Here is a 17,477-nt window from a genome sequence, read left to right as displayed (position 1 = left end):
CCAGAGAACTCACCCATCATTTTCATCCCACAGGATGCAGGTCTGGTTGGTGGTTCCCTGCCAGGAGACAAGAAAGGGAAAATAGAAACAAATCAGTGTCACGCTGTTTGTGGAGTGTCTGGACTGGAATGAAGAATGTGGGGTCTGTAAAACCCCTTCCACTGCCCTAAGGATGAAAGTAGGGATACATGAGATGAGCTGTCATGGATCTCAAATCCTTGGAATGGCTTTTGCCACCCTGGGATTGAAAAGGCAGAATAAAACGTGCCTTGCTTTGTTCTGCATCACGAGCACAGCAGAGGAATTTGACTCTGCCTCTCTCCTGACTCAACCCACGGATATTCCTCCTTATCCCTCCTCTCACACAGAGTCCTTTTGCTGCTCCCTTCTGGAAAGTGAATCAAATACAGCCTCTGCTTTTGTGGGACAAAAGCACAGCCCTGCAGGAGGAGATCAGGTGTGTTTAAAGCCCCCTGGAAGAGTTTTGCCTCTGACTGCAGCTGTCTGAGACAGCTTTGGAAAATCCCTCCAGGAGAGTCCAAAGACACAACAGATCTTAATATTCATGTTGTAGAGCCTCAGGAGGGCATCTAGTCTCCACAAGGATGGACCTTGGGGTACGTAAATGTCCATCCCATAAATCTGGGCTGAGCAGAGGAACCTGGAGGGAAATTCTGCCTGCCTTGGAAAGCATTGAGGACAACAGTAATATTCCATAATTAATGGGAACAACCTTTCCCCCTCAAGGAAGACCATAGTTACATCAAGTTATTTTAATGAGTGCACAATTATTCCTGTGTGATGATGCCCACAATGAAATGGTGTGAACTGGGGACAGGCATGGCCATGTTCCCTGTGCCAGCAGTGTCACCCTCCTGCTGCTCTGGAAATGAAGTTTGTGTTACATTTTTTGGGAAGATTGAAGGGTCCTGCACCAGCAAAAAGATGCCAGGAACCCATCACAACCACTTCATCCTTGCAGCAATACATTCCTGCCCTGCAGAAGCAAACACAGCCATGGGATGGGGCAGATTCCCAGGAACCACTTACATTGTACAGGTGGGAGAATTCGATTTCCAGAGGGGTGAGGAGAGACCGAGGGAATGGCTTCACAGTCACAGAGATGACTTTGGAGTTCAGAACGGTGCTGTTCCTGGGGAGGAGAGGGGAAAGAGAGCTTTTAGAGGGATTTTTGTGGAGCAGGGAATCCCATGGCGACCATCACTGGCAGTGCAAGGTTTAGTGTACACAGTGCAGAAGGGGTTGACCCCATTATTATAAAATACCCCCAAATAAATTTGCTACTGATGGACGCCTCCCCTGCCCCCTGGGCTCCCTTCACAGCCAATCCACATGTATCTCTCCAAAATCAAACCATTTTATGAACCTTATCCACTGGCCTTAGAGTCTGTATCTATCTTAGACATAAAATATTCCTGGGCTCATTTTCTGTCCCTGCCATGAGGAAACAGAACTCATTTGGACTACAGTGAGCCTTGTAGGTCCCTTCCAACTCAGAATATTCCATGATTTCATGTGTTTAAAAACAAAAAAAAATCCTGTTCTGCCTCTCCAAAGCTGGCTTAGCCTGCACTGCAGTGAGGTTGAGGTGTTGTTGCTTATCCATGGGGCAGCACACGCTCCTGGCTGGAGGCACTGCTGTGTATCTTCATTCCCTGAGGAGCAAAAGCAAATGGAAGAAGGCCAAATCTTTCATGTAGATGTCTAAATGTCTGTGCCCAGACAAATATTGTAATAAATCTGGCAGCCCTGGGAGATTTGGCTCTTGGGAGGGGCAACATGGGAGGAGGTACCATCCCTCCCTGGAAAGCCAAACTCTCTGTAGGCACTTCCCTAGACACTGAACATGTGAAAATACAGAATTTCCTCATTTTTCTGCAGTTTATTGGTGTTTAAATAAGCAAAAGGCCCCCAAAAACAGCAGCTGAAAATGCTGCCATGAAGGAATTGGTAGTGGAGTGGTAGATCTAGATCAGGCTGTTCCCAGCCCCTGTGACATCCATGAACAAAGGAAATCCTTCCTTATCCAAATCTTCACCAAATCTGCAGGTACTGCTAAAATCTTTCACTTTTCTCTCTGGATTGTATCTTTCTTTCTAAAAAATAATTAAGCGGGAAAGACTTGCACTTGCTTAACAGCAGCTAAGAAAAATAGTGTTTAAAGAAAAAAAAAGTGGAAAAAAATATTTGGAATTGTCCATGGGTGTGTAAGTGGATGCTCAAAAAGCTACTGTTCCACCAACACTAGAGGGAACAACAACATTGATTTAACAGGGAAAGAAAAAAAAACAAAAATATATCTTTTCCTTTTAAAAAAAAAAGGAAAAACTAAACTAGAAAAAGAAAGAAAAAAAATAATGAAATGACAAAGCCCATGGGTGTGTAAGTGGATGCTCAAAAAGCTACTGTTCCACCAACACTAGAGGGAACAACAACATTGATTTAACAGGGAAAGAAAAAAAACCAAAAATATATCTTTTCCTTTCAAAAAAAAAAAGGGAAAACTAAAATAGAAAAAGAAAGGAAAAAAATAATGAAATGACAAAGCACAACTATCACCCTACAGAGGAAAAGTAAAGGAGTAAATCAATGGGAGCAGGCAGCTGTAAGAAGCTAAAAATGGGATCTGCTGAAAGGTAACCACCAGTGCATGTCTTCATTAGAGGCTGTGTCTGCAAGGGTCAGTCCTCAGGTCAGTGCTGCTGAATATTCACAGGAGCAGCAGGGATGACCCAAACCTCCTTGTGGAGGCTGAGGAGCAGGTGACAATCGAGGCAGCCAACACAGACAGAAAAGAATTTGATTTTTCAGCGTGGCAAGTTGTTGGAACACAGAAGTCACCGGTATGCAGACCGTGAAGGGTGATCAGTGGCCAAGAAGCTGCAGCTGAACCAGAAGTTGAAGGAAGGTTATTAAAAAAATGGAGAGCAATTTTTTACATGGGTAAATAATGATAGCACAAGGGGGAATGGTTTTAAACTATAAGAGATGAGGTTAGGATTAAATGTTGGAAGAAATTTTTGCTCAGAGGGTGGTGAGTCCCTGGCACAGATTCCCAGAGAAGCTGCGGCTGCTCCATCCCAGGAAATGTTCAAGGCAAGGTTGGACGAGGCTTGGAGCAGCCTGGGATAGTGGAATGTGTCTCTGCCCATGGCAGGGGGTTGGAACGGGATAATCTTGAAAATCCCTCCCACTGAGATGAAGCAAAAAACTCCTGTGTGTACCCTCCTTGTCTGGATTCCACTGTGCTGTTGGGTTCAATTTCACTTTGAGAGGGGGAAACAGCAAAGGGAGTTCAAAACAGAGACACAAAATCGATCCAGGTGCAGGAAAACAAAATTTCTCTGTTGGAAGGCTTGTCTGATAGTTCCTTGCACGTGGGGGGCTTTTCAGTCACCCACCCGAAGGCCAAGTGCCTGGAAGTGAAAGCCAGACAAATTCAGCCTTAAAAAGAGAGGCAGGCTCCTGGCAGAGAATGTAATTAAGCAGCTGAGCAGCTTGTTGGGGGCGGAGAAGGACTCAGTGTCATGAGGAATCTTTCAGGAGGAAGATGAGTCGCTTTTCCTACAAGCATGTTGCAGCCCAGCTTCTGGGAAGAAAACAAAACACGCAGAGACTGGGCTTGAGCAGGAATTCAGAGGAGATCAGAGGGCTCTGAGTAGCCACCAAGGGTGTGCAAAGGGCTGTGAGCACAGAGCTGGGCACACAGGGAGAGCCAGGCTGGTGGCTCCCTGCTGTCCGTGTCCTCTGCAGCAGAGTCCAGCTGGGACCAAGCGCCTCTCTCACTTCCCCGGCTTGGAAAATCAGGTTTTGTGTGCAGCCCATCCCAATTGTCACAGCTGCCAAGATCTGCTGGGCTCTCTGGATCCAAGGGGACAGAGTAATGTGTGACTCAGAGACAGAATTGCTGCTTGGGGGGAGGTAAATTGGGACAATTAGGAACAGCTCAGCTGGTGCTGTTTGTTGAGTTAAATCTGCTTTTTTTTTTTTTTTTTTCCTTCTTGTAAGAATCATTCTGCATTGAATCAGAGTGGTCCAATTCAGGGTCTGTATTTCTTATGTGTACCCAGGAATAGCTGCTCGCCTCCATGGTCAGAAATATTTTTTACCCACAGACAGCTATGTTGCTGTTTAACAACATTCTCCTTTTTAATGCTGTGTCCATTTGCACAGCGCTGAAGTAAGAGGTGTTTTACTGCTGCTGCTGCTTTCATTTATCTTTTTTTCTTTTTCTTTGACTCTCCACAGGTGATTCAAGACTCGAGATTTTTTTAAAGAGGGACTGTCCTTTAATTAAGGAACATCTTAAATCAGCTCTCCCCTGGGAACGCTGTTCGGAGGCTGTGGCTGCCACAGCTGCTGGTTATCAGAGCTCACTCCCTGCTTGGCCAGAGGAAGCTGAAATGCCGCTGGATCGTTTGAGCCAATGATGTTTATTGCCCTTCTGATCTAATTCCCACTGCTGTAATGGAAGATATTACGGAATACAGTTGGCTGACTTGCTAATTCCTCTCTGCACTCACTCGGAGCTCTTTTGCCATTGCCAGTGCTAAATCTGGAGGTATTTAAATGATTATCGGTGAGGAGAGATGCCCTGGTGTTTATGGTAAATGGGCTCACGCTAATCAGTGCAGAACAGATTTAGAAGGTGCCTTAGGATGCTTAATTTACTGCCTCAGTACCAGTCTTTTTGGATAAAAAAAAAAAAAAAAAAAAAAAAAAGAGTGAGAGGAAAAGGAAGAGGAGCGAAGAAAAGGGAAGGGAGTGCTGAACACAAAAGCTTTGGTGCCCGAGGCAGACATGTGCAGCCAGGCATGCTCTGCTCCTCTCTCTCCTCCCCAGCCTGATTCCTCTGTGCTGCTCTCCAGGGCTCAGTGTGGCTGGCAGCTCCCTGGCAGCTCGGGAAGATCGGGACAGCTGAGCATCCCCCATCTGTCAGGGCTGCCAAACTCCCCCATGGCCAGGAGGGCAGGGTGAGGTTCCACTCCTGGAGGGTGAAGGGTGGCAGGGAAGACTGAGACAGCAGCACTGAGCTTCCTCCCCTTGTGTCTGGGGTGCTGCACGTGGATGGGGAAAACATTCCTGCACCCCCAGCATGTGGCGCATGAGCTTGGCCCCACCTGAACACAGGGGTCAAAATATTCCCACTGAAGGTCAAAATCTGTCTCGTTGCAGCCAGTGATCTCTACTTTTCCCTGGAGAACCAGTGCTCTGCAGGCAGAGGGATCATCCTGGTGGTTCTCCAGCTGCTCCCCATCCCCAGGCAGCCCCTCTTACCTCTGCAGGGAGAGGATGTTGCCCACGTTCCGGTAGAGCACGGTCCCAACCACGAAGACAGAGGAGTCGTCCGACACTGCAGGACACCAGAGGAGAGGGAAGAAGACAACAGCATTGTGACATTCAGGGTGGCAGCTGTCCCCACGGGACACCCCAGGACAGGATTTGGCCTCTGGAGGAGCATGGCCAGTGGTGGAGGGCCAACATCACTGCAGCAGGATGCAGTGGCTGCTGTCACTACAGGGAGGACTCAGCACCTTTGGCGTGACCCAGCATCCCAGATTTCTGCCTTCACCAAGGCTCATCCCTCCCAAATGGTGCTCCCCCATTTAAAAACCCACAAATTCCTCTGACAGCACCACAGCAGACAAATCTGCAAGGGGGGAAAGGTCTCTTGCAGCCACCTCGAGGCTTTTGGAGCCATCCACAGCTATCAGGCCATCAGAGAGGAGAGCTGCACTCAGGCCGACAAGGCCAGCGGGAAGGGGAGAGTTCCTACTGCGCCTGCTCTGACCCTAAAACTCATGTGCTGCCTCTGGGGGCTGCAGCAGATCCAGATGAGCCTCTGAATCATCTGTGTAACCTCTGGGCACATCAATTGACCTCCTCTTTCTCCTCTTATTTTTCTTCCTCCTCCTCCACTACCTCACGGTGCCCCAGCTGCAAAAAGCCAGAACTTCCCCTGATAAACCACGAGCAGCAGAGGCAGCCCTGGAGCTGGATTTTCAGGGAGAGAAGAAGCAGGTGGTTGTGTGGAAAGCAATGCTGAAGAAGCCTGGGAAAGCACCAGGTGGGGCTTCTCTGATGTCTTGTACTGAGGCTGAGCTGAGAGTGTGTCTGCTTCATCACTGCAGGACAGGCACAGCTCTGCATGTCCATCTTTCTCATCATCAAATTGGGATATCTGGTGAGCACATAACTGGGACAGACTGACAGACAAGCTTGCAGAGCAACTTTGTCACCCAACTGCATAAATCAGTGTTGGCCCATAGAAATCAACTGTTCAAAGTCAGCTCCCAGCAGTGAGGGGGTTGGGATTGGGTCTCATGAAGCTGCCTGTCTTCATCACTTTGCTCAGGATAGCTACTTCTGTACCCAGAGAAAAGCGAGGATCAAAACTAATAGAGGTGGATTTCTGCTGGAATCACTGAGTAACCCCTCAAAACCTACAACACCAGCACAAGATATTGAATAAAACAGAGGCAGAAGAGCCCTGGGTGGTACTCAGGAAACCATGGAGAGGTGAGCACTGATTGGAAGTTGTTTCCTCAGGGTGGATGTCATGTTTTGTTTGCTCAGTCACTACAGCTCAGGGGCCCTGGAGCAGCTCTCTGTGAGGATGCTTCCAACAGAAATCTAGAAAACAGCTCCATGGGGAGCTGGGTACTTTTGGGACAGCCCTCAGCCTCAGAGAAGGATCAGCTCTGTCTAGACCTGGTCCAACAGCTTGTCCAACAGGTGATTAAAGATTTTGAAAAGTGAAGGCACCAGAGCTTCCACAAAAAACCGGGATAACGCTCCCTACGTGCTCCAGCTTCTCCCAGGGAGCTCACACTGTCTGCAAGGCACAACAAAACACAAGGAGTGCTTGACAAGGTCCTAGCTCTGCCAGTGACACACTGTTTACCCTTGGGGGTGTCACTTAACTGTTCTTGGCCTCAGATTTCCCAAGCAGGGAAATCCCCATCCCTTACCCTTGGGAGTGTCACTTAACTGTTCTTGGCCTCAGATTTCCCAAGCTGAAGTGATGGCTGATGCCATCCCCAGCAGGGAGGCCCATGACAAAAGGTCCTGGTGTGACAACTCAAGGCCAAAAGTTTTTTGTAGCAACAACTCAGTCTCCAGCCTCTGTCCCAAGGAAGGGGGAGCCAGCAGCTCTCAAAGCCATGAGTGCCAAAAGCAAATCCCATCATCAATCAGCCCAATTTTGGGTCCTGCTTTTGAGAATTCAGGACTCAATCCTGCCAGATGTCATCTCTGCCTAAAGATGAGCACCTTGAGTGTGTTGGTTCCTGGGACTCTCATCCACCAGACCATCCCAGAAACCTCCAAAAAGTTGGGTTTTTTTAATAAATAATTTTGGGTTATCCTAGCATGCAATGAGAGATTTCCAGATCTGGCAGTGAGGCCAGCTTGGTTGAGGCACCACCTCCATGCTGAGGCTCCTATCCATGCCCTGATGTGAAGCCTCAGTGATAAATGCCTCTGAATTTCATTTCTGGGGGCAGGAAATTTCACACAAGGACCATAAATCCCCAGATCTATCAAAGCTTGTCCAAGCAGCAGACTCAGCTGCTCAGCCTGACCTGCTGACTCTCAGCTACTCACCCTCAGATGGTTCCATCAGGTCTGGATCCAGGTTTGGAGGGCACTAAAGCATTGTCTGCCAATTTTTCCGCTTCTTTAGGAAAAGATAAACATCCACACCCAGACACTAAACCTACCCCTGAACTTTAGTGAGGAGTTTAGTTCAAACTCGTAGTCAGGCCATATTTGAAAGCCTTATTTGCACTCATCAATCCTTCAATGCCCAAACATTTGTGAGCAAATCCAGCTGATCTGGAAGAGGATTTGAAGACCAAGCAAACAGAAGGAACCACTCTTAGAAAACTAAGGAAAAAATTGTGTTGGCTGTGCTGCCTACCTGAGAGCCCTGAAGACAGGATGCTCTTGGAGACAGTGACTTTGTCCTCCGAGTTCTTGGCCCAGTCCACCATTCCCCTCCAGCCTTTCATGGGGAAGGTGATGTCGGTTGCTGCATTTGCAGGCAGTTTGTGAATACCAAGGACTGGGGAGAATAAAGAAATGAAACCAGTAAGTGAAACCAGCTTCAAGAAATTCCACGTGTGCTCAAGAAAAAATTGGAAGCATTAGTGGGAAATCAGAGAGATTGGATCTTGGGAGTAGTAGGAGTGATGTTCTCTTGAGGAAATGTCTATGAATGAAAGAAGATAAAAACTTGTGCTTTGCTGAAAGGGTCCTGCCTGCATTAAATCTAGCAGATGAAAGTCTGCTCCAGCACCTTATCTCCAGGAGTGTCTAGCAGCAGCTGATAAGAAGTGGGAGAAAGAACAAGACATCTCTTGGTTTGTCCTCCCAGCAATCAGCAGGACTTCCTCAGCTCCTGGCTGCATCCAGATCATCAACTTTAACAGCCACCAATGGACCTCTCTTTTGTGCACTTTCCTAATCCCATCATGAACCCATCTGTACTTTTTGGCTTCTGCAACTTCCTCTGGCAACAAGTTCCATGCTGCGATTGTGCACACAGCATCAATCAAACACTGCCTGCTGTTTGCTCACTGCCTCCATTGGCTGCTGGGCTGTTCTTGTGTTCAAAAAATAAAAGAAAGAGTCTAATTCTGCCCAGTTTGTCATCTGTTCTCCATTTGGTAGATATCTCTCAGATCTCTCTGTGGATCTCTCTTCTTCCTCATGAAATCCTAACTTCTTTGGAGAAAAGCCAACCCATATTTACGCCCATCCATGTCTTCCCCCAGACCTTTTAATATCCCACCACCTGCTGCCTCCCCTCCTTCCTTCTCTCCCCACAGCCCAGGTTATCCATATTGCACAGTAATTAACAGCTTTTGGGGGTTTCTTCCCGACGTGGGGAGTGCCAATGAACTCACCCAGATTGTCCGTGACTTGGTAGGAATCCCGGAAATCTTTCATGCGGAAGCCGATGACATCAATGAAATCCTCCACGAGCCTGAACAGCTCCTTGGCATTTGGCCCTATCTGCAAAGAGAGGCAGAGTTTGGAGTAGATCAGATCCTAATGAGAACAGCAGGAGTTTCTCTGCAGGCAAAGGTTTCTGCCCTCACACGTGAACTGGGAGCATATGCTGGGTATAATGGACTGTTATGGAGCTGTGGAGAAGGAGGACTGGGAAATCCTAAGAGGAAGCCAGGAAAAAGAAAAAAAGAAAAAAGAAAAAAGAAAAAGAAAAAAAGGGAAAAGAAAAAGGAAAAAAAAAAAAGAAAAAGAAAAAGAAAAAGAAAAAGAAAAAGAAAAAGAAAAAGAAAAAGAAAAAGAAAAAGAAAAAGAAAAAGAAAAAGAAAAAGAAAAAGAAAAAGAAAAAGAAAAAGAAAAAGAAAAAGAAAAAGAAAAAGAAAAAGAAAAAGAAAAAGAAAAAGAAAAAGAAAAAGAAAAAGAAAAAGAAAAAGAAAAAGAAAAAGAAAAAGAAAAAGAAAAAGAAAAAGAAAAAGAAAAAGAAAAAGAAAAAGAAAAAGAAAAAGAAAAAGAAAATAAAGAAGGCAAAAAATTATAAAGTGACACTCAGATTGATAGAATTTAGGGTGGAGGGCAAGATTTTAAACAAAAGGAAATATTGGAGACCCTCTGGAGAAGAGAATAACCTACCCATCTCCTTTCATAAAATCACAGAAATGCAGAATGCTGTGGGTTGGAAGGGACCTTAAAGATCATCTCATTCCAACTCCCTCTATTGAAAGCAACCACACCAAAGGAGAATTGTGGTCTAATGTTGAATCCCAGGCAGCCTGATTTTCTCCTTTCCTGTTTTGTTGTCAAGACCTCACTCTCTGAATCAAGTTCTTGGTCCTGGGCTGTCCTGGAGTTTCTCTGCCTCATTTATTTCCTATTTTTTCCCCACTGATAAAGACATTGGCAGTGACTCTTTTTTATCTGTACTTTGCCAACTTAAGACAGAGCTGTTAAACAATAACCAGTTTTCCAGTGGCAGATTCCACAAACTATAATCCACCTGAAACAAGCTCTGCTGACTACCTGTCTTCTCCTCAAAGCACGTTTGCCCAGAGGGGCTTAGTAAATGCCACGAGAGGCTGAAGAAAAGCAGTTCAGCTCCTCTTCTTTTCCTTTTCCACCACTTTCATGGCGTTTTCAGTTCCTCACCATAATCCAGACATTCTGAGGTGGCTGAGTGAGCTGGAGGGACATCTGGGGACAAGCAGGATGGGAAGGAGGCAGGAGGAAGGTTGAGCCATGGAGAGTGTGGGCAAGGAGCACAGGGGTGGCCAGGCATGTCTCTGTCTCTCTGTCTATCCAAGGAACCTTGGTAAGACTAAAACTGTCTCAGGATGAGATTAAAAAGTCCTGCCAGTACAGCAGGTGTGCACAGAAGGAGGAGAGCTGAGTGAGGATTCTATTTTTAGCACACTTTTATATTCTGTTACAGATTGAAATCACAAGGTCAAACCAAATCCAGGCTGCACTGGATGCAGTATTTTAGGTTTTATCATATAATGGTCAACACAGGCTCTTTAAAAATCACTGTAGCCCTTCTCTAAATACTTTTATGGGATGTTTTAGTTTTTATTTTCCTAGAACAATGTCTTTCTGCCTGGGGAGCCATAGGGCATTGGAATGTGTGACTGCAATGAAGTTGGGTTTATTTTTAATGAGCAAATTGGGAGCCAAAGGCTTTGTTTTAAAAGAATTGGTCGATCTCATGAAATGCAGGATGTGATTTTAGTCCAGCAGCTTTAAGGGAGAAGCACAGAGACTGCTAAAACCTCTGCTGGCATCCTGTTAATGGAGATTTCTGTGTCCTAAAGTCATGGTGCTGGGCTGTCAGCTCAATTCCCGCTAAAATACACACCAGGAAAACATTCTCCCCGTGATGTTCCCAATCCATGTGTAGGTCATGGTGACGCTGGGCTGTGCCTGCCTGGAGGTGCAGAGAGCAGATTGCACAAGGGAAAGCCACTGGGAACCAAGTGCCACATAGAGCGAGCTGTTTTTAAGGGGATCAACAGTGTTTCCCTGTTCATGACAACTTGACAGTCCCCTCTGCTCAGTGCTGAAATACCAACATGCACCTGGAGGCTTGAGACCAAGTATTTGGGCACAGAATCACAGAATCAGAGTATGGTTTAGTTTGGAAAGGGCCTTCAAGGCCATCTGACCCAACCCACTTGCTCAAGCAGGGCCACCTTGCCCAGGACCATGTCCAGTTCTTTATCCCAACCACAGCCAGACCATGTTGCCCTCATCCAAATTCAACAGGAAAGCACAAGATATCAGGAAGAGAAGAGAAGAGAAGAGAAGAGAAGAGAAGAGAAGAGAAGAGAAGAGAAGAGAAGAGAAGAGAAGAGAAGAGAAGAGAAGGTTGCTCAGCTCCTGACAGAGTTGCTGTTGCATGATGGAAATGCTTTTGAGCCCCTGTCTCATGTTTGGACTTTCAACAATTGCCTTTTTAACAATTGCTAGCACTTGTTAAAAAGTTTTCCCCAGAGGACTTCCCTGTTTGGTGTGAAGGTAACTGGACTCTGGTCTTGCTTTGTGTGTTATTTTTTTGTGTGCGTTATACTGTGTGTGTTATTTTTTTTTTCTTGATTATTTGCTGTTTCCAGATCTTTTGGAGGAATTTTGCAACAGCAACAGCTCACAAAAGGAATGTCAAAGGGGCACAGGAATAGGTGTGACACAACTCCAAAATGGAGAGCTCAAAAGGGGCACACAAATCAAAAGCCAAATAAGACACAGAAAGAAAAACCAACATCAGCCCCTAATACCTGAAAATTTAGCTATGGAATTATTCATAGAATCTTAGAATGGCCTGGGTTGGAAGGGACTTTAAGGTTCATCTAATTCCAAGCTCCTGCCATAGGCAAGGACACTTTCCACATCTTGCTCTAAGCCCCTTCCAACCTGGCTTTGAACACTTCCATGAATGGGGAGCTCAGGACTGAGCAGGATCCCTAACCTTGACTGGAGAGAAATAAAGCAAAACACAACTGAACCCAGAAGCTCAGAGAAATAAAGCAAAGCACAACTGAACCCAGAAGCTCAGCTGAGCAGACCCCAGCTCTGAAAACCCCTCCAGTCCTGCATCTTTCCAGCTAGGATCTCAAAGCTACATGATCCCACTTCTTCATCTTAGCAAGAAGAAAGAGTGGAGTTACAGAAAGACATGAGGATTTTCAACTCCCAGCTAAGTCTGACCCTTGAAAGCCATGCCAAATTCGGTTTACACCACCAGCATTTCACTGTTCTTCATGCAGAGAGTCTGGCTCAGAGCTGAGATCCTGTGGCTCCCTGAGTTACTCCTTTAATGTGACTCAGCCTGGAACTAAGCTCTTCTTAGGAGGTCATGTAGATGCTTGGAAATTCCCCTCCTCATGGCTTAACCCTCTGCTGAAAGCCTCTTTATTCCCAGGGAAGGTGCTGATGGCTCATACCAGCTGAGCTTCCTCCCATTTTTCCCGGTTTTCCTCTGATAAAATGTTGCTGATGATCTGGACGAAGTTCTGGAGAAGGGAGACAAGAGAGGACAGAAGAGGTTGTTGTGCAAACATAGCCCAGGCTGGGAAGGTCACAGCAGTCTGAGAGGCACATGTGAGGTTTTAAGTTTCTCCAAAAGTGTTCTCATAATCCCATTCCCAAAAGTTTCCAGAGCATTTCACAGGTCCCCAAGGATGTTAATGGCAAAACATTAAGACCTTTTAATAAGACCTTTTTTTTGTTTTAATAAGACCTTTTTTTTGTTTTAATAAGACCTTTTTCCCAACAATTTCACTTTAACTACGGTATCTTCTAAGGCATTGGATTGGGAATAGGTCTTGTAACCATTACTGATGCTTTTTAAGGACAGATATGGTAAATATTTATCAGAAACTGGTTAAAACTAGATGATCTTCCATTGCATAAATCCTTTCATATATCTTTTTTCCTATTATTTCTTCTGTTTCCAATATATGGAAACCTCAGGATCACCTTTAGCTTATGACCAGGCAGGAGATGCAGAGATGGATCACAAGGGAGCTGTCCATGGTAGGACTTTTGCAGCACACCATGAGAAGGAAGGAGACAGGAAATTCAAAACTATTGATTTTTTTTTTCTCCAGTTTTATCACCCTCTGCAGATCCTGCAGGATCAGTTTAATGTTTCAAGTCATGAGGTGATGACCCATCCCAAGGGTGTATCTGGTAGCTGCTGGATATAAAGCCCTGGGATAAAAAAACACAATGATATTCCCCTACATCAACACCCAGGTAACCCAATGCCACAGGATTATTTTACCTTGAGTCATTAGCCTGAAATCCCTACCAAATAATGTTCTCATATCAATTAGGCTCTGCAGTGAAGTGCTATCGTGTTGAAATAGTTCAGAGTGACCTTGGCTTTCAAGTTCTCAGTTTATAAAACAAGGAAGAACCACCTCGAAATGAGAGTTTGTAATGCAAAGACATTTAGGTTGGGAAAAATAATAACCTGATTGTCATCAGCACTGTATCAGCTATGATCAGTGTCTGTAATCAAACCTGGAGCCCTGAGCATGGGCACCTCTCTAAGCCAGCCTTGGGCTCCAGGAAATGCACCTGGGCTCACCTGCACATCCCCAGAAGTCGGGCTGTGATAAGCCCTACGGAAGATCTCTGTCATGTTCCTGAGTACGTCCATGGTGGACAGCAGGTCCCCACTGTAGCTGGTCCCATCCTGAGAGATTTCCACAAGGTTCTGGAGCACGTCTGACAGCCCGTCTCCCATCAACCCACGCTGAGCTTTGGCAAGGTGTTCCCTGGTCTGAGAAACAGAGAAACACTTTTAGGGACAGTCAAAGTCGAGTTAATGAGCTCGGTGAGGGAATTGCCAGGGGAAGGTTTTTGACCTCCTTCATAATTCAGAGTGCAGATCAGATGAATCTGACAATCTTTGCTGGCCTGAGAGCCTCTGATATTTTTAAAATGATAGAAAAGAGTGATATGTTCTAAATTATCTTCTAAGTGGCTCTAAAATGACTGAGAACTGAAATTTTCTGTTTTGCCCACAAAGAAGAAATTGTCCTACTACAAAGTTTCTTCTGTTCATAGCCCAATAGAATATTTTTTCCCCAAAATCTTGTTTTCTTACAATCAATTTGCAACTAATTTAGGACAGACTGTACCTTATCATGAACAGGAGAGGTCAGTTCTGCTAAAGGCGGCAGGAGAGCAGCAGAAATTCCTCATAACAATGAATTTAAGATTAACAAAAAATAAGATGCTTATTTAAAAGTGATGCAGTCATAGCTATACTTAATGATAATGTCATATGAAAGGCCTGGAAGAACCCAGATTCTGCCAAGCTGGATATTAAAATATCCTGAAAGAAATCATCCCTTGTCCATGGAGTGCCTGTGCATCAGAAGGTAAGCAGAAAAAAACAGGAGAAAATCAAGGTAGAGCAGGAAATTCCTTTTTTTCCCTTCTTTTTTGTAACGTTAGCCATGTAACAATCACGGGGGAGAATCCCGAACTTGCTGAACTGAGCAGGGGGCTGCCTTACCATCATCTGTATGTTCCTGTAATCAATAGAAACACACTTGATGTACGTTGGAGGCTCCCAGTAAGCAATGCCTTCCTCATCTAAGATGCATCTTCGAAGGATCAGCCCTGGAAGAATGAAAGAAACAAATGTGGGAGTGAGGACAGGGTGAAAGGCCAAACATTCATGGGGTCTTTTGTCATGAGTAGGAAGTCATGGGACAAGAGGACACAGCTTCAAGCTGTGCCAGGGAAGATTTGGAATGGATATCAAGGAAAAATTCTTCACTGAAAGGGTGGTCAAGCATCAGAACAAGCTGACCAGAGAAGTGGTGGAATCACCATCCATGGAAGTGTTCAAAACACGTGCAGATGTGGCGCTTGAGGGCATGGTTTAGTGGTGGGCTTGGAAGTGCTGGGTTAATGGTTGGACCTGAGGATCTCAGAAGTCTTTTCCAACCTTCATGATTTGATGGAGATCACCCAGAACTGGTCAATGCACCAATTCAGACTCAGCTACCAGCACAAAGGACATCAGAGGCACCTGCAGATGCTTGAACAAGCCTTTAGGGGGATTATTTTTCTTTTCTTCTCCTGCCTGTTACTATTGCAGAGCAGCAGAAGGAACTGGGCAGGAAAACAAAAATTAACAAATTGGACATGGCTGGTCAGGGTGAAGGGAAGGTTTTTTTCTCCTGCCCTGGTGACAGCATTCTTCCTGGTTTGGGAAGCCCCACGAGCCTCCCCAGGTGGTTTGGTTTGGTACTTGCAACTAAAGCAGGGCTTGTGCTGCCCACGCAGCCTGGAGGGGAATAAACACCCGACAGCACCAGTTTTGCATCCGCTGAAACTCTCTGAAAGCTGCTTCCAGTCCTCCTCCAGGCCTCCCCTCAGCTCCAATCCACAGAGGGGATAATTTTCAGTGATAATCACATGCCTTGTGATGTGGAGGAACAGATGTATCAGAGAGGAGGAAAGGGAGAGGGATCACCCTGTCCCAGCCATCATGATGCCATTTGGAAAGTCTCTCAGGATCAGGTTTGCTGGGTCTGCAGTCCCATTGCTGCTGCCAAATGATTCAGTGACCTTTCTTTGGGTACAGCCCTTCTAGGACAGCACTGGGGATGACACTGACTTTCCCAGCTGAGTCAAAGAGAGCTGTCTGTATCCAACCCTCTCCCTCAAACAAAATAAAACCTTTACACATATTGACACTGCTGCCATTATTTCTGTTCCTGCCTGGCAGTGAGGAACATCCAGCTGAGGACAAATCCCACCACCAACATCACTCCTGGAGCCTTCTCTGCACCACCTTGCATTCCTCTGGCCACAGGTAACACCTTGATGCCCATATCCTTTTACTTTACACCAGAACAATCAGACCTTCAACTTGAATGCTCCAAGAAATTTTTAGAGATATGCTGAGGTTTTTAAGTGCAAGTGGACAATGGAATTCAGATTTCCTGCTCTTGTACAGCAGCTGCTTTTAGGGGCACTGGAGAGAACTACAACACCCAAACCCACAGGACTCTAAACCCCTACCTGTTCTGCAAAGCCTTTTGCAGATAATGGAGGGAACATGTCCCAGTGTTCCTTAATTTCAAACTTTCCACAGGGCAGATGGAAACCACCTCAGATTATCCAGAAACAACTAAGGTGATTGTGCTTTACAGTGAAAACAGAAACCCAGAGAGAGTTAATTTAGCGATGGACAAAGGGAGGGAAGTCCATGCGCCTGTCCTGTCATCCCACAACCAGGTTCTCCTCACCTAGGACACAAAGGATGAAGGATCCCCTGATGAGGCACCACCTGCCCACCATGCTGTCACCCTTACCAGTGGCATTGCGGGGACACCGGACGGCGGCAGCATCCCCGGCTGGCGTCTCCTTCCAAACCACGGGACCGAGACTCTCCTCATCACAGATTTCATGGGGCTCTGCCAGGAGAGAAAAACTCTGTTTGTAAAGCTTCCTCCTCAGCAAGGACATGAAAAGGGAAGCATGGGAGCATGGTCTGTGAGCCAGGAGGTTGGAGCTGCACTCCCAGCTCTGCCGGTGCTTAGTCCCTCACAAAGTCACTTCACCTCTCTGGAATTTGCTCTGCCTGTCTGAAAACTGGGCATTCATCCATACCAAGGATTAGCTCACTAAAATCCATGGGAAAGTCCACTCACATCCTTGTCTTGCCTTGGGGCAGCTCTTCGCAAGAAAACTGCTGTTGCTACCATCTACTAAAGAGTTTTATTTCTTAATTTTTAATGGGCAGATCTTTCGTGAGTGAACTCCATGGCTCCAAACTCCAACTCTTCCATCCCTTAGGGTCACCACCTTCAGTGTTGGATGTATCTAAAATGACGCTTGGCATGAATCAGTGGATTAAGAATGAAGGAAAGAACAAGCAAATGAAAAGACAAGATGGACACATCCCCTGGGTGGTCTTCATTCTGCCTGCTGCCATCCTGTGCACAAAAGAAAGCAGATCTGAGCCCCAACAACTTGGAACTGCATCAGCAGCTCATTTCCAAGCACTGCTGCAGAGCCCAGGAGCCTGCAGAAATGTGTTTTGAGACATCACAGAAAAAAAAAATCATTGGAAGGATGGTTTTGCAAGCTTCTGTCTGTGGGTGGAGCTGAGTCGGTCCTAGAGTTGGTGGGATCTGGGAGAAAAACATTCACCACAGGAGGTCTTTGTGCTGAGAAACTCATTATTTACAGCATGTAAAGCGGAGGGAGCCATGAGGATGGTGTTAAAGCTATTTGTCACTCCTGATGGAGGGAAGGAGAAAAAACTTGATTTAATAGTTTCTGATTACAGTTTTTATTCATTGTGCATGTAAAATTTCCAGAATAAAGGAAGATGAGTTTGTGCCTGCAGCTGGTCAGGACATGTCCCACTGCTGCTCTGGGACTACCCAGGGACCAACCTGGCTGTGGGGAGGGCTCAAACC

General features: G+C 45.9%; 1 protein-coding gene across 1 annotated transcript in view; it reads right to left on the bottom strand.

Moving 5' to 3' along the window:
- ADGRB1 (adhesion G protein-coupled receptor B1) overlaps positions 1–17,477 on the bottom strand; it is a 198,183-nt gene that overhangs the window by 116,901 nt on the left and 63,805 nt on the right. The window contains exons 8-16 of the mRNA XM_041459547.1: positions 16,365–16,466; positions 14,552–14,658; positions 13,616–13,810; positions 12,465–12,533; positions 8,931–9,039; positions 7,943–8,086; positions 5,299–5,374; positions 1,051–1,153; positions 14–57 (exon numbers count right to left, since the gene is read on the bottom strand). Coding sequence (XP_041315481.1) covers positions 14–57; positions 1,051–1,153; positions 5,299–5,374; positions 7,943–8,086; positions 8,931–9,039; positions 12,465–12,533; positions 13,616–13,810; positions 14,552–14,658; positions 16,365–16,466 — 949 coding nt within the window. The remainder of the gene's footprint in view (positions 1–13; positions 58–1,050; positions 1,154–5,298; positions 5,375–7,942; positions 8,087–8,930; positions 9,040–12,464; positions 12,534–13,615; positions 13,811–14,551; positions 14,659–16,364; positions 16,467–17,477) is intronic.

This window comes from Pyrgilauda ruficollis, unplaced genomic scaffold (genome assembly GCF_017590135.1).
Source record: "Pyrgilauda ruficollis isolate IOZ18807 unplaced genomic scaffold, ASM1759013v1 scaffold138, whole genome shotgun sequence".
Classification (NCBI taxonomy): domain Eukaryota; kingdom Metazoa; phylum Chordata; class Aves; order Passeriformes; family Passeridae; genus Pyrgilauda; species Pyrgilauda ruficollis.
The sequence above is the reverse complement of the archived record's forward strand: the minus strand, read 5'-3'. Positions and strand labels throughout refer to the sequence as shown.